At 35.5% G+C, this 25,329-nt stretch overlaps 2 protein-coding genes and 1 long non-coding RNA gene across 4 annotated transcripts in view; all 3 read left to right on the plus strand.

Moving 5' to 3' along the window:
- Positions 1 to 123: 123 nt before the first annotated feature.
- Positions 124 to 5,545, plus strand: txn2 (thioredoxin 2). The gene is made up of 4 exons (XM_039687569.2): positions 124 to 239; positions 1,539 to 1,777; positions 2,037 to 2,160; positions 4,906 to 5,545. The coding sequence occupies exons 2-4, from the start codon at positions 1,539 to 1,541 to the stop codon at positions 5,020 to 5,022; spliced, it is 480 nt and encodes a 159-aa protein (XP_039543503.2). The 5' UTR covers positions 124 to 239; the 3' UTR covers positions 5,023 to 5,545.
- Positions 5,546 to 8,613: 3,068 nt separating this feature from the next.
- LOC148981962 (uncharacterized) lies at positions 8,614 to 10,565 on the plus strand. Its single transcript, XR_016153597.1, has 4 exons — positions 8,614 to 9,196; positions 9,362 to 9,433; positions 9,640 to 9,850; positions 10,044 to 10,565. It is a non-coding gene; the product is annotated as an uncharacterized LOC148981962 (long non-coding RNA).
- A 5,407-nt stretch (positions 10,566 to 15,972) lies between these two features.
- Positions 15,973 to 25,329, plus strand: part of myh9b (myosin, heavy chain 9b, non-muscle) — a 73,720-nt gene continuing 64,363 nt past the window's right edge. The window contains exon 1 of one of the 2 annotated variants that reach the window (XM_039687540.2): positions 15,973 to 16,173. The gene's annotated coding sequence lies outside the window, so the exon portion shown is untranslated. The remainder of the gene's footprint in view (positions 16,174 to 25,329) is intronic. The other variant, XM_039687538.2, reaches the window with a different exon arrangement.

Genomic DNA, 25,329 nt, shown 5'->3' on the forward strand with positions numbered 1-25,329 from the left:
ATTTGCATTGACCTCTACTATGAATTAATGATTGATTGACTACCAAATTAAAATCCTAAACGAAATGATAATTTCAAATAAGCGAATAATCAACTTCACACTCATTAGATTAGGCTAGTTATTCGCATGTGCATGCTGCAGTTCGTCTCCGATCCGCGGGGTGTCACTGTGACACATCCACTCCTCCACGTGGGCGGAAGTGCGTCAGTGGTCCGTGTGACCAGAGGACTGAGCTCACGGTAAGAGTTTATTTTATAACATTATAACATTTCCAACATTTCCAACATTTTATGTCTCATAACTACCATAAACACTTAAAACAACATTGAAGCGGAATAATCTGATTTGGCGCATTACATACGCGTTCATAAACTTAACGTTATTGGATTTTGTATAACAAACACACACGTAACAGATCAGAAGCTCAAAGTCACATGGAGGTTAAAAACACACAGATTTTCACAACCGCAGTTAAAACACGAGAACCAGACAGACGCAAATATACGTGCACAGAATGAGCTATGGGTAAATAAAAGCCCAGTGTCTGTTAGACTGTCAACACAGTGTGTCTGAAACATTCATAACTCATATGAGGGAACATTGAATAACATACTTCTAATTTCTACGTTATATTTGTCCAAAACACGCTAAATTGATAGTACGTATGAAGGAAAATCGCTTTTTTATGTTTAATGCCTCTCTATATGTGTGTGTGTGTGTGTTTTGCGCAATCATACTATACGATATTATACAAAGCCTACAATATAACATTATACACCATAAAATGTATAGGCTAGGCCTATATATATACAATACCTGTCAAAAGTTTGTAAATATTTGTTTTTAATGTTTTTGAAAGAAGTGCTGCTCTCCATGGCTGCATTTATTTGATACATAAGTATTTTAATATACAATTATTTTAATTTAATATTAATATAATATTGTGAAATATTATTACTATTCAAAATAAGTTTTTTTATGTGCAACGTATGTTTAACTGTAATTTATTCCTGTGATTAAAGCTGTATTTTCAGCACCATTACTCCAGTCTTCAGTGTCACGTGATCCTTCAAAAATCATATAACATGATTATCTTCTGCTCAAGAAGCATTTATGATTTGCTTTAGTATTTACGCAGAAATGCTGATGCTTTTTTAGGATTCTTTCATGAAAAGAACAGCATTTATTTGCATTTACAATATTTTTTTAATTCAATGTAAGTCTTTGTAATATCATAAATGTCATCACTGTCACTTTTGATCAATATAATGTGTCCCTGATGAATAAAAGTATTACTTTATCTCTTTCTCTTTTAAATTTTACCACAAACGTTTGAATGGTATAACAGTTTCCATAAAAAAAAAACACTAATAATAAAGCATAAATTTTTCTTGAGCATCAGATCATCATATTAGAGTAATTTCTGACGGATCATGTGACACTGAAGACTGGGGTAATGATTTGATCACAGGAATAAACTAAATTCACACAGAAAACTGCTGTTGTAAAGTGATATGTTGAATGTGTGTGTGTTGCAGATGGCGTTCAGGCTGCTGGTACGGAGAGTGTGTGGAACGTCGGTGCGAGATCTCCAGCGTTTGCCGGCCAGCGTGTCGTCGTTCTCCTCGTGTCTGGCCCCGTCTCCTGCCCTCCTCACCCACTCTCTCCCGCTTCTCTCGTCCCGCAGGAGTGTGTCGTTCAGCGTGCAGGACCACGACGACTTCACCGAAAGGGTCATCAACAGCCAGCTGCCCGTCCTCGTAGACTTCCACGCACAGTACGTACACACACACACTATCTTTTTCGAGTTTTTTTGGATTGCTAAACGACAGTGAGCACAACTGGAGCTACATTGTGCAAAACTCTGAGTGTGTGTTTGACGCCTCACTGACAGGTTTGTGTTCATTCAGAGATCATGTCAGCTGATCTCAGGGCAGTTTCTGCGAGCCTCAGTGTGATGGTAGTTCTCGGAGTTGTAGATCTAAAGTGTGTGTGGTAGGAAGCGTCAGATCATCTGATTGTGTGTGTGTGTTTAGGTGGTGCGGCCCTTGTAAAATCCTTGGCCCTCGGCTGGAGAAGGCCATCGCCAAACAGGAGGGTCGAGTCGCCATGGCCAAAGTGGACATCGATGAACACACAGACCTCGCCATCGAGTACGGGGTATGACACACGGTTATTAACACAAATTAAAAACACATTTGAAAAAAATTGTATAAAAATAGGTTAGAAAAACTTAAACTGAACTAAATGGTGTCTTGGTGACTAATAAGTTTATTTTACTGTATTATTTTATTTCCACTTATTAGATTTTTTACTGTTTTATTTTGTATTTTTTCCCACCCACTAGATGTTTTTTTACTGTTTTATTTTATTTCCTCTCATTAGATTTACTGTTTTATTTTATGTCCACTCATTAGATTTTTTACTGTTTTATTTTGTATTTTTTCCCACTCATTAGATTTTTTTACTGTTTTATTTTGTATTTTTTTCCACGCATTAGATTTTTACTGTTTTATTTTATGTCCACTCATTAGATCTTTTACTGTTTTATTTTGTATTTTTTCCCACTCATTAAATTTTTACTGTTTTATTTTATGTCCACTCATTAGATTTTTACTGTTTTATTTTATGTCCACTCATTAGATTTTTACTGTTTTATTTTGTGTCCACTTATTAGATTTTTTACTGTTTTATTTTGTATTTTTTCCCACCCACTAGATTTTTACTGTTTTATTTTATGTCCACTCATTAGATTTTTACTGTTTTATTTTATGTCCACTCATTAGATTTTTACTGTTTTATTTTGTGTCCACTTATTAGATTTTTTACTGTTTTATTTTGTATTTTTTCCCACCCACTAGATTTTTACTGTTTTATTTTATGTCCACTCATTAGATTTTTACTGTTTTATTTTATGTCCACTCATTAGATTTTTACTTTTTTATTTTATGTCCACTCATTAGATTTTTACTGTTTTATTTTATGTCCACTCATTCGATTTTTTACTGTTTTATTTTGTATTTTTTCCCACTCATTAGATTTACTGTTTTATTTTATGTCCACTCATTAGATTTTTTACTGTTTTATTTTGTATTTTTTCCCACTCATTAGATTTTTTTACTGTTTTATTTTGTATTTTTTTCCACGCATTAGATTTTTACTGTTTTATTTTATGTCCACTCATTAGATCTTTTACTGTTTTATTTTGTATTTTTTCCCACTCATTAAATTTTTACTGTTTTATTTTATGTCCACTCATTAGATTTTTACTGTTTTATTTTATGTCCACTCATTAGATTTTTACTGTTTTATTTTGTGTCCACTTATTAGATTTTTTACTGTTTTATTTTGTATTTTTTCCCACCCACTAGATTTTTACTGTTTTATTTTATGTCCACTCATTAGATTTTTACTGTTTTATTTTATGTCCACTCATTAGATTTTTACTGTTTTATTTTGTGTCCACTTATCCGATTTTTTACTGTTTTATTTTGTATTTTTTCCCACCCACTAGATTTTTACTGTTTTATTTTATGTCCACTCATTAGATTTTTACTGTTTTATTTTATGTCCACTCATTAGATTTTTACTTTTTTATTTTATGTCCACTCATTAGATTTTACTGTTTTATTTTATGTCCACTCATTCGATTTTTTTACTGTTTTATTTTGTATTTTTTCCCACTCATTAGATTTTTACTGTTTTATTTTATGTCCACTCATTCGATTTTTTTACTGTTTTATTTTGTATTTTTTTCCCACTCATTAGATTTTTACTGTTTTATTTTATGTCCACTCATTAGATTTTTACTGTTTTATTTTGTGTCCACTCATTAGATTTTTTACTGTTTTATTTTGTATTTTTTCCCACCCACTAGATTTTTACTGTTTTATTTTATGTCCACTCATTAGATTTTTACTGTTTTGTTTTATGTCCACTCATTAGATTTTTACTGTTTTATTTTATGTCCACTCATTCGATTTTTTTACAGTTTTATTTTGTATTTTTTCCCACTCATTAGATTTTTACTGTTTTATTTTATGTCCACTCATTTGTTTTTTTTTACTGTTTTATTTTGTATTTTTTCCCACCCACTAGATATTTTACTGTTTTATTTTATTTCCACTCATTAGATTTTGTTCTATTTAATTTTATATTATATTTCATTTCCACTCATTAGATTGTTTTACTGTTTTATCTTATATTTTATATCTACTCATTAGATTTTTATTTATTTATTTATACTGTTTTATTTATTTCCTACATTACTCACTTTTTTTTTTTTTTACTGTTTTCCTTTCTGGAAACTTTGAAATTGTATAACTCCTGACACAAATGAAGACAAATTCTGAAACCTGGGTCTTATCCACCAGTAAAAAGATATTAGTTTGTCAGGGTAATAACATTACGTCTAATAGTAATTTTGACCTATTTAAACAAAAAACGATAGTGAACTAATTATTAGGCTACATTATATGCGTCACGTCACATAGTGGTCTATTTTCAGTTCAAAATGGCGAGAATAGACAAAAGTTTATTAGTTTGCCTGATTATTTTTGTGATTCGTTGAACATTTTTGACCTAAAAAACTGTAAAATAGGAAATGTTTAGTTTAGCAACTTACATATCTCGCACTTGATCGACTGTAAACTGAAGCGTGTCGAGTCCCTGCTAAAATTCACGCTGTGAACATAAAGCCCGCCTACCAATGTCGGACCAATGAGGCTCAGATGAACACACACCTTGTCTTCTGTTTGTTCTAAACAAAATCACACAACCAAAATGACTCATACTTAAACTAAAATTTTTACGTCAAACAAAAAAGAAAATAAAAGAATCTCAACAGCACACGGAATGATTCCTCGATTATTATGGGATGCTGATTGTTCCTGATGTGCTGTATAGGTGTCGGCCGTTCCCACGGTGATCGCCATGCGGGACGGTGATGTCATCGACCAGTTTGTGGGCATCAAAGATGAGGACCAGCTGGATTCCTTTGTGAAGAAGCTGATTGGACAGTGAAACTGTCAATCACGCTCCTCTAGCCCCGCCCACCTCCCTCTGGAAACGCCATTGCATCTGATCACGAACACGGACAACTGCTGCAACCTGGACCGTCTTCGCTTCACCATCTCACCTGCTTTCATTAACTGTGTCTGTGTCGTCATGTGCTTTTTAGAGGACAGTGCTTTAACCGTGTTCACCGCGGTACAAGTGTAGTGAAGTGTTGTCGGAGAACTGATCAACTCATCCGGGCCACACGAGGGCGATCTTCCAGCATTTCACACCTGAAGGCCTACTAATGTGAAAGTGTGTGATGATTACAGACGTGTTTGTGTGTGTGTGTGTGTGTGTGTGTGTGTGTGTGTGTTAGCCTCCATTTGCTCTTATTTCTTTTCTTTTTTTGGTTATGACTGTGAATTTTGTGCAGAATGCATGGGATTTATGATGGTTTTTGTTAAGACTTTAACTCAAATAAACTGTAATATAACCAACTAGTCAATTGAAATTATGAATAAAGCAACTGTACAATATTTAACTCGGACTGATGGCTGGTGTTAAATCTATTTATATGTAACATAGATGACAATCTCAGCCCTTTTGATGAATGGCTACACTATTTTTTTATTTGGTGATTTCATCTGAGTATCAAGATTTAGTCTGTCTAAACAGTTTAAATGTTAATTTATGTAATTATGTGTCTCTGTAAAATATAGCGATCTATGACATTATAATATATTGAATATCTAAGTTTTATGTGTCAGTTAATGACGGATTTGTGGACATATTAATGTTTAAGATTTGTGGAGTAAACATTTAAGTGAAAAGATAAAATTAGAGTAAACATTATTTGTGGAGTAAACATTTAAGTGAAAAGATTAGACCCTGGGGGTAAGATGTGCCACACAGAAGGGCCCGAGCGGCATCTTGTCACTAGCGTTATTATTTTAAAATTGAATATTTATCGCAATTAATGGGGTTATTGTTTAATATTTTTATGAACTAATTAGATTTGCAGTCATAGTGTTGCTATTATTACAAATCTACAATTAAAATATTGGCAATTATATGTATTTATCCATGTGCCTGTATATGTCATAAAAAATTTACCTTTCAGATTAATATATTTTACTAGGATTCGGGTTTAATTATCGGTAACAATTAAATCATTATCAACTAAATTCTCAAAATACAGATGATTTAGTATTTTACATTAATGACACTTAATATATATATATATATATATATATATATATATATAATAATTCTATCAGAACCCTTTTAATCCTTTTTATCACCCTTTTTATCATAATTACTAAATTAGCAAATGTTTCAAATAATTTCCTATATAACACATTAGCACACATGCTAAACTGGTATCTAAATGTGTTACTGTTTAAAAGTAAATCCACATTGTGATCTGAAGGTTGCATCTTCCTCTATGTGTGTGTGTGTGTGTGTGTGTGTGAGAGAGATAATGGTCTTGTTCTAGTTTAGCCCGAGGCTGTTTTTAACTGAAGGATTCATAACCCAAATACATGTGGCCTGTGGGGTTAATTCATATATCCGTCTGTCATCTAAAGCCAAAACCATGTTCTCTAATAGTAGGCTAGAGCAGTGATGATGCAAGTCAACAGGTATGTTAAAACTCATAACGGTCTGCAGCAGCTGCCCTTACATCATCAACAACAACTGGAGCGTTTTTGTGACTCAACTCAATCCAGACACACATTTTGTTTTTCTAGGGCTCTTAAAAGTGACTTATATTTCATGCTATGGCAGCTCTCTCTCTCTTATGACGTCACGGTGTCCGCTTCGAACATCTGCGCTACGGTTCTTCAATCTCGCCGCATGACGTCATTCAGCAGAACTCCAGCACACCAATGACAGCCTGCCATTACCTGACCGCACACATGACATCATCACCTCACATCATCAGCCACGCCACGAGCACTTCCTCTCCATAGAGCTCAGTGTTATTCGAGTAACCTGTCATTAAGATATATATATATATACAAATATATACATATATATATATACACACATATAAAATAAAAAAATCGAATAAATGATTCTTATTCAATAATTCATAAATTCTTGTTTTTATCTTAAGATTTTAAGGCTAAACAATTTGAACATCATTAGGTATCCACGAGTTTATATATATATATATATATATATATATATATATATATATATATATATATATATATATATATATAACAAAACTATACTAAAATAATATATATATATATATATATATATTATTTTAGTATAGTTTTGTTAACGACACTCGCGAGTCGCGACTAAATAGCCTACAAAAAGAGATCAGAATCAAAACATATGCGACTTATTTTTTGTTTTTAACTTTTTATTTGGAGGTGAAACAATTTATCCATCATCAAGTCTCCATGAGCTTAGAAGAGCTGATTAACCCGTCGCTTTAGTGTAGAAAGTGCTGGATAAAGTCTCTGAACTCCATGATCTCCAGTATCGGGACGATCGTGAAGAGATGCGCTGCTGAGAGGCGCGCGATGTTCGCGTTACTGAGGCGCGTTGTCCGCGTGTGTCAAACTGGACAGGACAGAAGTGAAAGAATGACGGAATAGAGAGAGAAAGAAACTCAACAACTCTTTTCGTTCTGAAACAATAGACCACGCCTCTCTCTCTCTCTCTCTCTCTCTCTCTCTCTCTCTCTCTCTCTCTCTCTCTCTCTCTCTCTCTCTCTGTAACCATATAAGGCAAAAACACAGAGCATTCCTCCGCGCTCTCCTGTCTTTCACACTCCCGTCACTTTTCCCTTTCTCACGTATAATTATTTTTTCTCTCTCTCAGGCTGTTTGGCTTGAAAGGAGAAGTGTGCTTATTCGCGTTGTTCTTATTGAGCCACATCCCAGATAGCAACAAAGTCTGGGCCGAGTCTGGCTTATATTCGGCACTTCTGGCTTAATTCTGGCACTGTTTTTTTCACACTCTTGTGTCAAACAATACTAGGCTAAGCTCTGGCTGGAGTCTGGCTAACCAAAAGAAACAAATCAAATTGTATCTGTTTGGCTAAGCTTTGGCTTGAGTTCGGTCTGCCAGAATAAGGACATTTTTGGCTGAGATCTGGTTGGGTTTTGGTTGGCTGAGCAAATAACAGACCTCATGAAAGTGCTGTACTGTAAAATAGCCGTGTAAGATGTGGTGTTAAATTGGTTCATATTTTAGACATAATTATAATGCAACCTCATAAATAGGGTTAATTTTGTTAAAAATAATAAAATGAAATAAGTTTGTTATAGACCTAGTTAAAAATACATATAGATATGTATGCAAATAGTTCTCTTTTACACAGGCAGGTTTTAAGGAAAGAAGCCTTGATTATTCTATTGGCAAGATTATTTTAATGGGGGGGGGGTTAAGGAGGTGATAATGTGCAGATTGCAGAATGGAAAAAAAAAAGATGTTTGCAAAATGACTGAAGACAAATGGTTCAGTCTGCAGCATAGACAAAAGATTGAATGGAACTGAAAGAGTAGGCTACTTTGTGGTTATCCAAATGGTAATCAATATGCCACACACACACACACACACACACACACACACACACACACACACACAAAAATTCACTTTTTGGGGAATTTATTAGGTAGCCTACAGATGTACTACAAAAACCCATGGTTAAACTATGATTTTTTGAAGCAAAAACCACCCATGCTTTGAGTTTTCACAATTCCTCAATAAAAAAATTATATAATCTCCATAAAATAGCCTATACATAGCCTATTGTAAGTATTTGGAGAATAAACATTTATGTTCTCCACGTAAACCATTGAAATCGGTTAAATAAAACGTGGTTCTGTTTTTAAAAATCTCCGGGAAACTTGCGTGTTTTTAGAGCAGTGTGAGCAAACCACGCGGCAGTCGATGCGACGTCTGTGGCTGCTGATACAATCTGGTTTGCAATGCATCATGGAAATTGTAGTTGATTTACATGTACAGTGTTAAATCCGCTTTGCAAAAAGACTACTTTTCCCAGAATGCACCCAGTGACACCATCCCGCCTACCAGAGGATCCGGAAGTTGCGTAGCAGCTATTCAGCAACTCAACGCAGTCGCGGTGAAATTCAAATAACTAAGTTAGTTGTTCTAACTTCGACATTCACGCTGTGTTGGTTTTATCTTTTGAAGTTTTAATAGCTACATGATCAAGGTAAGTTTATAGTTTTTCACTATCTTAACACGTGGATTTTAATCTATAGCGCATTACTAGATACGATTTTTGGGGGGTTTGTGTGGTTGGATTTTATTTGTTTTTATGTTGGAGAGGAAATAGAATTGATGTTTGAATTCTGTTTTTCATTGAAAATTAACATAGTGAAGAACATCGGAAGCTGCTTCTTGCTGAACAACAGCTGATCTTTCTGAGGCCACCAAAACGGAAAATAAAGTAAGATTGACTATTTTTTAACGTTAATTCATTAACATAGACCTTTCTTACAGGTCCTTATATATTTGTGCAGTTTAACACATTATAATGCACATTTCTTTTTGAATTGCAAAAAGGGAATTTGTCACTGAATAGTCTTTACATGACCATACCACACTTTCTTAATCAAATTTAGTAATCATTAAAAAAATGTACCTTTCCTAAAGATGAAACAGGCGACTAATGGATGAAAATGACCCCGATGAGGAGGCTACTGCAGCCATGGCAAGTAGAGAAGTTCACAAGACCTCACAGAACATCGCAGGCAACAGGATTTAACTTTACAGTCTCACAGACAGGCAATACAGTCACCATGGCATCATGAAACACCCAGACCACAGAGAAAAAGCCTCTCAAGTGATGACCGATTAATAAGATGTAAGATTTCATTTAGTACTTTTAATAAGATGTAAGATTTCATTTAGTATTTTTCATCATATATTCACTGTTAGTGTAAGGATACTATAGCATGTGTCATAGCAGTGGTGGTGTGGCATGCATGACACATTTACACTTTTGCTTTACTGTTTGTATGAATTTAATGTATTGCTTGGTTTCTGTTGCTTTTTAGTACGGTGGCTGAGAGGTCTCAACATTCTGCAACAGAAGAAAATGGATGCAAACAGAAAAAAACCCCTGTAAAATAAGAACATCTTTATCACATGTGCTAAAACACAACCAAATACATAAATGCTCTCCAAATGTCCGGCCAACAAATATCTACTCGACAATGGTGTTCATTGTTTTATTTTTATTATTATTTATTGTTTGCATTGTATTTGCAGCATGTGTGTTGTGAAACTGATGTCTTGACTTGCTGGTGTTTTTCTTGTTTGCATGTTTTCTTCTGTTGCAGGACTTTGAGATCTCTCGGCCAACATATTTTTGTTAATTTTTGTATCTCATTATTTAAGAATGCCACATACACATTTTTGTTACATTTTAATTTATTGCTGTCTTTTTATTATTCTTGTAATGTGAATTATAGTTATATTTTGTTTTGTCTTACTCTAGTATTGGCTTGTATTTTGTTGTTTATCCTTTTATCTGGCTGAGATTGTCTTCCCTTCTCAATAAAATATTGTTCTTTGCATTTCTGTAGTGTCATTTTTTTTATTATACCTTGTTTTACACAGGAATAATTTCTGGTTCAGTTTTGGGGACTCTGGTATAATATTGGCCCAGTTATGGCTGTTTTCTGCAGCTTCTGGATAAGATGTGGCTGAGTTCTGGCCTAAAGGTGGTGGCAGTTTGGCTTTTGTCTGGCTGACATATGGGGAGTACGGCGTTGTTTTGGCCCAGTTCTGGGTAATATCTGGGTACACTGCAAAGCTCTGGGCGAGTTTTGGTTTGCTCACGGCTTTGATCTGGTTGACTTACGGCAAACAGCACTTGGGCCAACCTTGGCCCGTAATTCCATGCGGTATGTGGGCCAAAATCTCAGCCGAAATTAAGCCAGATCCGGCCCAAGGCCAATTTGCTATCTGGGATACCTCAGATGCTAGTGATAATGTGTGTGTGTTTAGCTGAAAACAACATTCAACCCTCAAGCTCGTCAAATTCGAGATTAATATTATATTTTGACAAGTAGTACTCAACACTTGGACAACTTTACGACAGATTTCCTCACACTCGTGTGACTGTGAAGCTGTCTGTAGTGTGACAGGAGAGAGACTGACTGAGGGGAAGTAATGAACGACGGCCAATGAATGCTGCGTGACGTGGACAACAGGATTTATCCCATTGGATCACTGCAGACAATAAAAAATCTGGGACCAACAAGTTTATGATTCTTTTTTTATTACTTAAAAACGGTCAAATCGATTAACCGTGATTAACATACATCACATATAACATAAAAGTTTGTGTGTGTGTGTGTGTGTGTGTGTGTAGATAAACACAAAATATCATACAAAGATCTTTCTCAATATTGAGGACAAAAATATATATAAATGATCTATAAATAAAGCAAATAATGTTAGCTGAGCAAAGTGTGTGTGTGTGTGTGTGAGAGAGAGAGTGAGTGTGAATTTACGGTAAAAAAAGCTGACTGCCAGAAATCAACCAAAAAAAAATATGGTAGCTACATTTTAGGTTTTACAGACTTATTTAAATTGATCTTATATAATGTTATTTTACCAGCCTAGAGTAGTATTTACATGTTTTGTACCATTGTAATATAGCCCGATATAGTCCTTGTCGGAATATGAGTCTGAAACTCCTCCGTAGAGCTTTGATTATGAGGCGTGTCTTAACCGAACCAGGAAATAAAAACAAAAAAACTCTGCATTCAATTGGATAGTCGGTAAACCTACAACCAATCAGAGCAACGCAGTAAGTGAACTACTTAGCATACAGTTATCAACTACAGAACGTAGCATAACTTTACTTATTTTAGAAGTTAAATAACGAGTGTTGCTTCTTTTACTTATTCCTCTGAGTGCGACCAAAAGAGAAACCACAACGACCACAGGCTTTTCATTACGTCCCATCTTCTTAGCGACTGTCAGAGCCAGCTGATAAGTTAGCCTACACTTTTCCTAAATCATATAGGAACGACGGCAAAAATATCGACAAATGCCTTGATTGCAGTTTTCTGTTTGTTTATTAAAATTAATGCGCTGTCAATTTATTTCACAACAGCGAAATCTATACATCTCAATTCTCCCGCTGCAGTCATCTCTGAGGGAAACTAGTTAGCGGTCTTTGATAACGTGATGATTTCGTCTCTGCAGATCACCTGTCCATCATCATATAAAGCCCGCCCTGGCAATTTGATTGGCCCGAACGTTTTTTGCCTGATCATAATTTCTCCTCAATGGATCGAGTCCAGACCGAACTTCCCGACCAAAAAAATGTTGTGGGCGGAGTTCGGGCTGGCATCCAGGCTAATTGTAATACACTGACAACCACCAATCACAGCAGTGATAATGAGAGTCACATGATGAGTCAAAGCCATAGACAGTATAAGAAATGGACAAAGCGATGTCATTGAAACTCCATTGAGACGATTGAAGCCCGTTTTTGGCGATTTTTTTAGCACTTTTAGCACTTCGTCTTGACGACGTAGATGTGACGTGAGCAACCCGTCTGTCTTCTAGTGCTGTGGCATGAGAAATCTGAATCATTCCCTTCCGAAACATGCAGAGGCGGAGAGTGTGAATAGGAGCTGTCCATGAGCGAGGAGCAGGAGACACTTTTGCTAGGTGTTATGATTAATTATTTTGTCATTTTGCCTCCACGTTTCCCCGATTGCGCGCGAGCTTCTCCTCCTGTCCATACGGTAATCTCTCAACTGTGCAACAGAGAGTCGCGTGGGTATGACGCAATCGTTTCACTAAAACTGCTTCTACGGGGCCATAACATAATCTACAAGGTAATGGAGCATTTTATACATTGTCGTGTTTCTTTAGAAATAAATAAAGGACAAATGGGGTCTTCAGACGCCTCAGATGTAAAGTTATTCGCCGTCAAAGTGACGCCAAAATGAATTGGAGTCAATGGGAATGCTAACGCAAGTGAAGTTCTGCTACAAGATGGCAGCTCCCGCGAGGCTTCAACTTCCGGTCGATGGATTACCCCCTTGGTCAAAGCTCATCACAAGCAGGTCTTCAACAAGATAGTTAACACCGTTAAAGGGATACTCCACTTTTTTGGAAATAGGCTCATTTTACCACTCCCCCAGAGTTAAACAGTTGGGTTTTACCGTTTTCAAATGTATTCAGACGATTTTTTGATATTTAGAAGAATATCAGTAACCAGACAGTTGCTGGTCTCATTGACTTCCATAGTATATATTTTTCCTACTATGGAAGTCAATGAGACCAGAAACTGTCTGGTTGCTGATATTCTTCTAAATATCAGAAAATCAGCTGAATACATTCAGAAACGGGAAAACTCAACTGTTTAACTCTGGGGGAGTGGTAAAATGAGCCTATTTCCAAAAAAGTGGAGTATCCCTTTAAATAGAAGTTGTCATTCACACAAACACACACTAATCACCATCATAGTGACACATGGACATTTTAAAATACAACAAACATTCATTTAACAACAAAAAAAACTATGAAGAAACAGTACAACACCAAACGTGAGGTGTCATGCAGGGAGTCGTGGGTTTTCACTGTAAATTACACAATTTTCTCTTCCAAAATGGTAAAAGTAACGGTAGTTTACTGTGTACGGTTAGATCTATCACAGTTATTCACCGTATAGTACACAGAAACTTTCTGTTAACCAAATTAACAGTTTTTCACAGTAGCATTTTTTTGTGTGTGTGTCCTCCCGCCCGCTCTCCTCCAATCAGAGCACAGGAAGCACCGGTCGACCGGACGCTAGTTGACTCACTCGGATCGGGAATGATTTCGAGAAGTTCCCTTTCTTGTGAAATTTGGCCCTTGCCGCCTCCCTCACAGTGAAATCACACACAGCAGAGAGAGAACAGTGTGCGGTCGAGCGAGTGACAGATGTAAGGAGTGTTTAAATGACAAATAATACATAAGCAAACAATATATTTTCTGTAAACAAAGAGAGGAATTTAGTGTTTTGCACACACACACACACACACACACACACACACACACACAGATCAGAATGTGATGGCCTGATCTCGCTCTTCTTCTGTTGATGCTGCTGTTTTTAATTATTCTGAGGTTTTCTTTGGAGCCACTTAAGGACAAACACAGAAGCACACACACGCTGAGAGAAAGGATCATGGGAGCGGCGTACACACAAATAGCTCGCGTTACAACAGACATTAAAACTCGTCTCTCAGAAATAAAGAAAAGCACAAAGGTTGCAAACACACTGCAGACGTTGCATGAATGCATTCACAGGGAAACACACCCAGCGGCCGGGACACACCCAGACAGGGCGGCACACACACACACACACACACACACACACACACATCTGCAAGAGAGAGAAAGAGAGAGAGAGAGGTCAGAAGTGACCTTATTTGGTAATCTGTCTCTCTCTCTCAGTCTGTCTCTCTTCATCTGGTATCGCTCAGTGTTTGTGTGTGTTTAAGTGTGTGTGTGTGTGTTACAGACCTTTGACATTGCGTTCAAGATTCCTCCAGTTGGCCAATCAGCACAGAGACGCTGGACTGATCCTCCCGAGCGGAGAGAGAGTAAGCGATGATTCAGGACGGCCGAGGCTCTTCCACAAACATTCCTGGAGTGCTGATAAAGACTCCCGGCAGGTCCCGCGTCCCTTTCCCTGGACATCATCCTGCATTCCTCGGATACTTCAGTGAAGCGAGACTCCGCGTGCGACCATTCATGCGTGTGCTTTTACACCGCTCTGATTCCTGCATGACAATCTCTCCTGTGAACACACGTTTGCATTTGCTTGTATTCAATTTGTATTCAAAGCAACTTACATGAGAAATATTCTTACGGCTCATTTACAACAGCTGTGTTGTATATTGCAAATACAATACATGCAAATAATAAATAAATTAGACAATAATATTTAAAACATACAAATTATGTAGGCTAATAGCTAGAGCAGATAACCCATCAAGGCTTTCGCATATGTTTATTTTTTGCAGAGATGTGCAGATATCATTCAGGTTTTGTGTGATTTGATATTTGATATTTTTCATATTTGGGATGTTTTGAATAAGTTTCGGTATGTTTTTGAATTCCACAACACCTCAGATGGCAATATATCCTGTTCAAATATTCAGAAATTAATATGACAAAAAAGTTAATATCGTGATAATAAAAAAGACAAATACACACACATGTAGGCCTATATATATATATATATATATATATATAAAACTCAGATATTAATAAAATTAATAGCTAATAAAACAAAAAACTATTAAATTATATATATATATAAACTCAGATATTAATAAAATTAATAACTTGCTAATAAAACAAAAAACTATTAAATTATATATATATATATATATATATATATATATATATATATATATATATATATATATATTATAGATTTTACATATAGATTAAGCTATACGTATATTAAATTGTTTCAATAAAAAATGCATACAAACCCATATGATAGACAGAGAGATAAAGACAAAAAATAAACTTTTAAAATAATAAAATAAACGCTTCATATTGTGGAATGCATGTCAACACTGCCACTCATTACTTATCAAAAGAAAGTTTTTGTGAAGAAATTTCCTGATTCCAGACATTCCTTTATGTGTGTGTATATGTGTGTGTGAGAGTGTGTGAGTGTGTGTGTGTGTGTAAACACGGTCCGGCGACTTATATGGTCACAAAGCCCAAAGTCGCGCACATACCTCAGTCATTAAACACACATACGGGCCCCTGGCTGCGGCTCCAACTATTTCAAGTTCACTCTCTGACGCGAACTTTGCCGCTTCGTCACGCCCACACGCCGCCTGTGATTGGCCGAAGCCCTTGAGAATGCAGAGCGAATGGGCTGTGATTGGACGAGAGGCGGTGACGCGCAGTGCAGGCCACGCCCCCCACCGGGACCGCACCCCGAACCATTTCAGCAGGACGGAGTTCAACTACTGAGTGGAAGAGGGAGGGAAGAGAAAGAAAGGAGGGAAAAAAAAAGAGAAAACTTGTGCGCAGTTGCTGTGGATTGAATATTGAAGTTTTGAGCGCAGCGACACGAATCCAAACTGAATCCCTGGAGTTTTTGACAACCGTCCTCCCGAACTCCGAGCGTCTGCATCTGATTAGCAGGTAAACCTTCCTAAACGGTACCGGTTTGAATGTTACCGTTCTCTCCACAGAAGCAGGAAGCGCGCAGCGCGCGACCTCACTCACTCACTGACGCGACCTGATTTCACTGCACTTTCAAACTTATAGAGCTAGAAATCATAACGCGTCTTCTATATTCCGTGCGAGTGGGAGCTGATAACCTGTGACGCGTCAGATCTCAGATCATGCAGCCACAACAGACGCGAGGTGAGTTTCAGGAAGTGCTCGTGCTCACCGGCTCGCGCGGGCCTTAACGGGGTCTCCGGGCTCGCGGAAATGCGTTAACGGGACATAAAACCGTTATCGTGCAGTGCGAAGTGAGCTTGAAGTAACTTATAATGACGAGAGATGTTTCACGGACGCTCATTACGTCATCGCTCGCGTTGAACTAGTCTGGGCCGAGCGGTGCGTTTTCCGTTCCCGCACGAGCGCCAGCATGACAAAACTGAATTTACGAATTATTACCGGGGTGGGAACATTAACGTGCACACGGGAGGTCCTGAACGGTTTCTGACACTTTTTAGGGAGTTCTGGGCAAGTGACGTTTATAAGTAGGTTACGCGGAGCGCGCGTGCGCTCTCAAATTTCATTGAGTGTATTTACTGTATTTGCGTGCGCTATGTAAAACTGTATAATATATAACAGATTGTGCATACAACGTAAAATTGACAGTTTATGTTATATTTTTTCATATTGTAAAGCGCGCACACGGCCGTCCGTGGGAGCGCGCTGCGCGAGCTCGTGCGGTTTAGGCCGACTTTGTAGTACAGTGTCAACTCTAAGTTTTAAAAATAAATTGCTTTGTGTTGTACTTTAGGGAAGGTTTATGTTAAATAGCATACCGGACTTTAACTTTACTCATTATAACTTACCATAGATGTACATATTTATGGTTTACACGACGACGACTAGAAAGTGAACAGGATGTTCGTGAAGAACTGAAGTTAGTCATTGAACGATTGACTGTTAGTTCACGCGATGACGTCAGCTTAATATTCATGTACTGATTTGCTTTTGATTTAGTTGTGGTGTAGTTTACATCACACAATTATGCAAATATTAACATAGACTAACCTGTTTCACTTTCTTAGAGGACGTCTGCTGTGTGTGTGTGTGTGTGTGTGTGTGAGAGAGAGAGTGAGTGACCTGGTTTCCTGTGAGGGAGAGTGTGTCTAGGACGCTGTGACCCATTAAGCACATGCTGGTTTTATTCTGCATTTTGTTTTAGTTGTTCTCGTTTGTTATGTTTGGGATACTACTAACGTTGGTGTATGCAAGCCATGTCAAAACATCATATTTACTCATTGAACGTAATTGCGATTGGGAAACAGTTTTCCAGTGAGAAAGTATGATGGACACACACAATTGGATGCGACTACAGTATTATGTCCCTTTTTATTGTTTAAAAGTGTTTTGAACGCACCTGATGTTGTAAAATCGACTTCCCAGGTTCCCAAGAGGACTCAAACACACCATACGCACAACATTTTCCAAAAAAAGACATATTTTCCAAAATGTACTGTACAGCCAGAGGCAATACCATTCACCACATTTATCTCCCTTTATGACTCATTTCATCAAACACTCATAGATTGGAACATTTTGAAATACAAATGCTTACATATGAAGTAAGCTGATAGCTATACTGCACTGGAATCATTGTAATGTGACAAACTAAAAGATTTTCAGCTTTATTGTGTGATTTCAGTGTATATTAGAGCAGCAAAGCCAATGCATTGCAGGGATTTCACCATGTGCTGAGGGTCTTAGTCCCAATGCAAATTGCGGTAACATCACGGTAGTTACTTGTTGCTTTCTTTTATAAAATAAATTGTTGCTTTACTATTTGTATTGAACTCCGCCTCTGTGTATCTCATAAAGAGTTTTGTGTTGATCTCTCACCGCCATCTTTCTGCATCCTCAGGAGACTCGCGAGTTAAATGGCCGTGTTTCCTGAGAAATGTCCCAGCGAACAGGGAACGCTCTCATAACTTTAGCTAACGTTCCGGCAAGACAAAGTTATGAACAAACGCTCTTCCAGTAACATTAATAAAACGTCTGTTCAATGTTATCGGGTCTTTAATTACGTCCTCAAAATGTCAGCACAAAAACATTATTAACTTTTTTTTTTTTTGGAATTTTGTGACCGATATGAAAACTTGGTCCGGTACCGATAACTTTATGTTTGAAAACCGATAACCGATATATTGGCCAATAAATATTCATCCAAATTTTTTATATTATTTTTGAAAGCCTGATTACAAAAAACAAGTCTCACCATTAAAATGAATGTCCCAAACACACGAAATTATAATCTCATTTTAATTTTATGTAGCCGATATGACGGACTTGCACTGCACGTTACTGTATTTTCTTTTTATAAGTGATTCCAATTAGAGCCCGACCGATAAAGGATTTTGAATGCCGATACCGATACAAATATTTTTTTGTTTTAAAATCCGATATGCCGATGATATTTTTTTTATTTTTTATTTCAGAAAGGCGCAACAAAACATTAACAGATTGCCCTAACATTAGTTATTTGTAGTTATTTATGAGTTTTAACCAAAATAATATGATAATGCATTTTAAAAAGAAACTTTCTAAAAGTTTATTTTATTATCACAACAGAACAGACTGATGATAGTGGCATTAGCTAGCTTTATGGTTAGCTAGTCTGTGATGAACCATAATTTAGCAATGGATTACGTCATACTGCAAATTGTAAAACATACATTTTCAATATAACTGGCCAAGGAAACTTCCGCCGGCCACAAATTTTGTCATGCTTATTTGAGTTAAGAGAACTGATGGGGATGTTCTTTTAATTGTTATTCAAGCAATGTATGTATCGTGACCAACTCAACGACTGTTGCCAACAGGAGCGGTGTAGAGTGCCCTCTGGTGGACAAACTATACAACTCCAACACTCATGACATGGTTCAAGCGTGTTTCGTCCGTTTTTATTTTATTTTTGAAATATTCATTTATCGGCCATTATAACTGCCGATACCGATAGTTTGGAAAATGCCTAATATCGGCCGATAATATCGGCCTGCCGATATATCGGTCTGGCTCTAATTCCAATCATATTTTAAGCTGTTCAAAACCATCGTTTTGGACAGTGCGCATCTGAAGAGTCTCAGTTGAAGGAAATAACAGATTATTAATCGGCTTTAATATATCGGCCAAATCTTTTTTAACGCTAACGTTAAAAACGAAAGATATATCGGGCGATACCGATATATGGTGCGTCCCTAAGTTTGTTTTAGAATGTTCAAAAGCAACATTCCAATAATGCTTGGAAAATGGAATGTTCGCATAACGTTCCAAATCGCCAAGAATAGAAGCATTTTAAAACACTTTGAACGTCCAGAGATCAATCCGAAACTATGTTTTCATAACTTAATGGCAGCGTTACGTGCTTAAAAGGTGTTTTTTGTTGGCTTTGCCGGGATCAGCGGAGGGAAAACGGATAGATGTTAATCCACAAGCACAATAGTGTGTGAGGTGGAACAGGTGTGGACCTGCAGGCTTTATCCAGCTTCAGATGTTGTTTACCCTGCTTTCAGAGCCCGTGGCATTGTGGGTAAAGTATGCGAGGCGCTGCAGGGTTTGATGGCGATGATGAGGTCATGTTCAGGTGTGAGGTCCAGTGATGAGTGAACGTCTCGCCTGGATGATGTCATCCACCTGATTCATGTCATTTCCTCTGATGGTGTCCTGAAATCCTCTGTGTTTTCTGTCTGCATTTGAACTCTGGGAGTCACAATCCCATTGTTTCTCTCCATAGAGCGTTGTTGTTTTATGGGATTACATCATTTGCAGTGCTTCATGGGAAGCAAAGCTCAATTAAAGGGATAGTTGACCTTAAAATGATAATTTTCTGACCCTCGGGTCACTTTCTTTCAACACATAGGGAGATTTTTAGAAGAATGTCTGAATGTTTTTGTTTTTTAATATTAATGGATATATATTATGGTTTGTTTTTAGAAATAAGATCATGCCTGTTTTTTTGTGTGGTCTTTGTTTGCTGATTATGTTGTAAATTATCGTATTTTATTACTATTACATTCAGTATAATTATATTTTTTATATTTATTTATTATTATGTATTTTATTAGATGTAAATAAATATGAATTTATTTCTAAATTAATATTAAGTAAATCATTGATAAATGATTGAAAATATTATATATTAATAAATAAATTAGAAATATATTAAATTAATACAATTTAATTTAAATGTGTCTTTTTAAATATTAAAATAAATTAATGGACATTTTATTATTAATAAATAAATGACTCGGAGAATGTCTGTTGTTTATCTTTTTTTTTTTTTTTAGAAATATCAGAGATCATATCTATTTTTGTATTTGCTGATTAGACTCTTCTGTCTGTTTCAGATTTTGACAGTTTAATATAATAATAAATGTTATATTTATTATTATTTATTTATGTTATGTATTATAATTTATTTTTTATTAAATACTATTAGTACATATAATAAATATTGTATTAAATTAATAAATAATTATACATTTATTTAAAATTAATAAATGTATAATAAATATTGTATTAAATTAATAAATAATTATACATTTATTTAAAATTAATAAATATACAATAAATATTGTATTAAATTAATAAAAAATTATACATTTATTTAAAATGAATAAATATATAATAAATACATTATATATATTTTAAATTAAATGAATAAGTTCCTTAAATAAATGTATTTAAAAGTAATCTGTAAAATGTCTCAGTGTTTTTTGTCCATGTGTCGACACGAGTGCATGATGCCAGAATGATGACTTTAGGTGCGATATCATATTCATATTCCTGTATGTCGTCGTCCCTGATATAAATGATTGGGGAAAGTGTTTCCACAGTGAAGCCTGTCTGGTTTTTCTACGTTCCCACCGCTGTCGTCGTTTCCAGGCTCTCGGGAGTGTCCATACAATTCCTCTTCATCCTCCTTTTCCTTTTTTGGTTGTCTTTTCTTTCCTATCGAGGGTCCCCTCCCACAATGCACCTGCGTAGTCGTAGAGCGCAACAATTGCAGGAAACGAGCTGACATCCAGACAAACACAGCGTTGCACGTTTCGCATTCACATGTGTTCTCCTCCATTCATGGCGTTCAGCGCATGATTTGCTGCATGACTGCATTATGATGCACTGCAGACTCATTCCCCCCTGCTGATTGGCTGAGTGCCAGGCTCACGATGTCACTTCCTGTTGCAGATATGATGGCGCGGTGCGGGACGGGTCAGGGTCCGTTCAGAGCTCGTAGACTTTGAGCTTTGATTTGATTGGGTGTGGCGTCATCAAACGCAGATAAGAGTGAGATAAGATGCCGAACACAGAACACTCGTAGATCTTGACCACTAGATTAACGTCTCCTGATGTTATAAAGCTGAACTCTTTCAACAGTCTGTGCTGATAAACAGAGATCCGGGGATAATATACAGATATCTCAGGTCATTATTACTGGGAAATAAACCCCACAGTGTAAATAAACCCGTTAAACGCGACCAACTAATGTGCAAATAAAAAATATAGATTTTTTTTTTGCTTATTATATAAAAAATATTATTTTTAATTAAAAATACTTATAAATATTCATATGTAATGCTGTGTAATATATTTATATGCATTATTATTTGCTAATTATAAAATTTTTTATTCTTAAATAAATTAAGTTAAATTATTATTATAAAATAAATTAATGTTTATTGTTCTGTTTAATGTTAATAAATGATTTTATTATTCATATGTATGAACATAAAACATTTTAATGTGGAAATAAAAAAAATGATTTGATTATTTAATTTTAATTATAAATGTGTAAATTGAGATTTATTTACATTCGTATAAATACTTTACAATTATTAATAAACGTAAGTATTTATAAACTAGAATAGTTTTATTTATTGTCAGTATTTTAATATACATATATTTATTTTTTTATTGTATGCATTATATTTATTATTTGTAATGGATACATGCATGTATTAACTATGCATTAAACTATAAATACTTTATTCATTGTATATTATTTAATTAACTGTTTGTTTAAATTAAATTAATACTTAGTAAATGAATCTGCATATGAAATATTGAGTGAAGTTTAATGCACATGTATTATTATTAATATGTAAATATGTGTTAAAATGTAAAAAAAATATTTGCACTATTTTTTATTAATTATAATGCATTTGTAAATTCATTATACATATGTATATGTAATACATTGTTGTAATTATATTGTCTATAAATCTCAGCGATCGATCAGTATCATTAATGTCTGTGTGTGTCTTTGCTGATCATGTGACACCCTCACACATTCTCAGACGGGCAGGAGTTCGGTGTCAGGCTCTGCTTTGTCATTTCCTCTTTTTTGTTTATGGTTTCCTGTCTCTCTCTCTCTCTCTCTCTCTCTCTCATAAATCTTCAGGTTCAGGGTGAGAAGCCTAGTGTTCGCGAAGCCCTTCACACGTTCAGTTGTTTGTGTAAGAATAGATCCATGATCCAGTTGTGAGGTCGAGGAAGGACAGTATTTGGAAAGCAACCCCCTTTATTGCAGATTTCAGTGGAAGAGTCATAATGAAGTCCGATTTGAAGCGCTTGATTACCCATGTGTCATGAGGCTCAGTCATGTACCGCAGGAGGTGTGATGTTTACAGCTGTAATGAGTGAGGTGTGGCTGATTAATGAGCAGCTCTCGTCTGATTGGCTGGAGGGCTCTCTCTCTCTCTCTCACACACACAGCCGAACACGGAAAGCGGAACATTCCGTTTTATTTTAACTGGCGACTGGAGCGTTTGTGTGTTTTTCCTCGGAGACCTTCAGTCAGAACACACTGATCTATATACATAAATCACTGTAAAAAATATTTTCAAGATTTGTTATCACAACATATTTTCTTTTGTCAAATCAACTTTATAATAATTTATTTAGTTGAGATAACTTATTATTTTGAGTTTCTGATGATGAAATTAATCTCCTTCATTGTATTAACTCACTTTTTCCAGTTCAATCGACTTAAAATTTTAAGGCAATCCAGGTTACTTACTTTAAGTTAAACCAACAATATTTTTTTTTACAGTTTAGTAATCACAACATTTTTTCTTTTGTCAAATCAACTTAAATAAATTATTTAGTTCAGTTAAATTTTTATTTTGAGTTTCTGATGGTTAAATTAATCTCCTTCATTGTATTAACTCACTTTTTCCAGTTCAATGAACTTAAAATTTTAAGGCAACCAGGTTACTTACTTTTTTAAGTTAAACCATCAATATTTTTTTACAGTGTAGGTGTGCGTCACATGACTTTTGCATCTCTCTCTCTCTCTCGTTTTTGATGAATCATTGATGAATTGTGCATTAAAGCTTCCAGAAATAGTCTTTTTTTCCCAGTCTGATGTAAAAAATAAAATAAAATAAAAACCTGTTTATTTGCACAGAATGGTTTACCTTATGTGTTCTTGTGCTCTAACGAATCCAGAAACAAAACTATTTTAAACGGATATATTTTACCATCTATTTATATACACACACACACACACACATATATATATATATATATCAAGCTATACGTTAAGTGTTTTTAATTAGCGTGAAGAGCTGATGAACATCTGTTAAGATGTTTTGCGTCGGGATGATGTTCTTGTGACTGAAAAAATATGATTTAAATGAAGTATTTACACATTATGACTTTAAATCATGATGATTTGATTTAATTGTTGCACAATATTGTTTTGCTGTATTGGAGTGCAATATTACAGTCGCAAAACATGTATTAAGCAATAATGTCTGGTCTTTGCCAGTTTCACTGAGTGGATCCGTATTCTTGAGTGAACCTGTGAACGATCACATGACACAGTTGGTGTGCGGGACCTAAAGAAAGAGTCTTTGCTCTGAAACGATTGTAGTGAAGGAAGTCTTGAGAGACGGACGGGTAAAATTAGAGCGACATGAGCGCCGGGAGACTTAAGTGTGTCAGACGGATCTGTGTCGAACACGTCCTCGAAGTTTTTCACGCCAAGCTTTGAGGATGTGCAGCTATTACAGTCTGTCTGTAAAACAATGAGTCTGATTAAAAGATTATTTCTTTTGATTTATTTTATGTTTATTTGGATGAATGTACTATTGACACACATGCACCTGAGTTAAAAAATGGAGAAATGTGAAGGACTGCAATGAAAATTGATCAAATTGTGGGGTTTTCCTTTAAATATTACTGCTTCAAGCTGTTTAAAGTGTGTGCGCGTGTGTGTTTATCTTTTCTTCGTTACGGGACAGCCCAAAAACTACAAGTAACCGTTAGAAAAAACAACAAAAAAACTTTCATATTGATGAACCTTTTATTGTAAACAAGCCTGAAACTACAGTGGGACTCTTATTTTGAAATATATATATATATATATATATATATATATATAATGAGGTTGATAAAATATGCATTTGTAACTATCTAAAACATATTACAATATATACACCTTCAAATAAATGTCATAATTCATCAACCGTAGGCGAAACACGATTCTAACCATGAACTAAATGCAAAACATGAGATTAACTGGCGGTTCTGACAAAATGTCCATTTTAAATATGTAATTAATATGTAATTAAAATAAATTTAAATATGTAAAAAATTAATTAATGTAATAAATAAAAAAATAATTGTGTAAAAAAAAAAATAGATCAATCAATCTTTTAACGCTAGTAGGTCATAAACGATCTATTGTCATAAATGCGTGCTATTCATTGATTGTTCATTGATTCTGTAGAACAGCACCTTTGTATACCCAAATACATTTAAAGTGTTGTTTGTAGTCAAAGCAGCAAAAACACACAAAATCTGGTTACTAACTGATTTTGGAAGTAATCCAAATTGATTTAGATGTGATTCCAGACATAATGTTTTTAATATTTGTATGAATATATGAATGAATGCATTAAATGTAGCAGGTTGAGTACCGCTGTACAGTCTGATTGAGTTTTAGTGTCTTGTGTCCTCTGAGAACAAGGATGCGACCAGTTCTGGGAAAGAAGTTGAGCAGAAATGAAGGGAATGGGGAAAGAAACGGGTGGAATAACTCAAGCGCTCTCTGATAAAGAAACGCAGATGGGT

This window comes from Pimephales promelas, chromosome 3 (assembly GCF_988280905.1).
Source record: "Pimephales promelas chromosome 3, fPimPro1.hap1.1, whole genome shotgun sequence".
Lineage (NCBI taxonomy): Eukaryota > Metazoa > Chordata > Actinopteri > Cypriniformes > Leuciscidae > Pimephales > Pimephales promelas.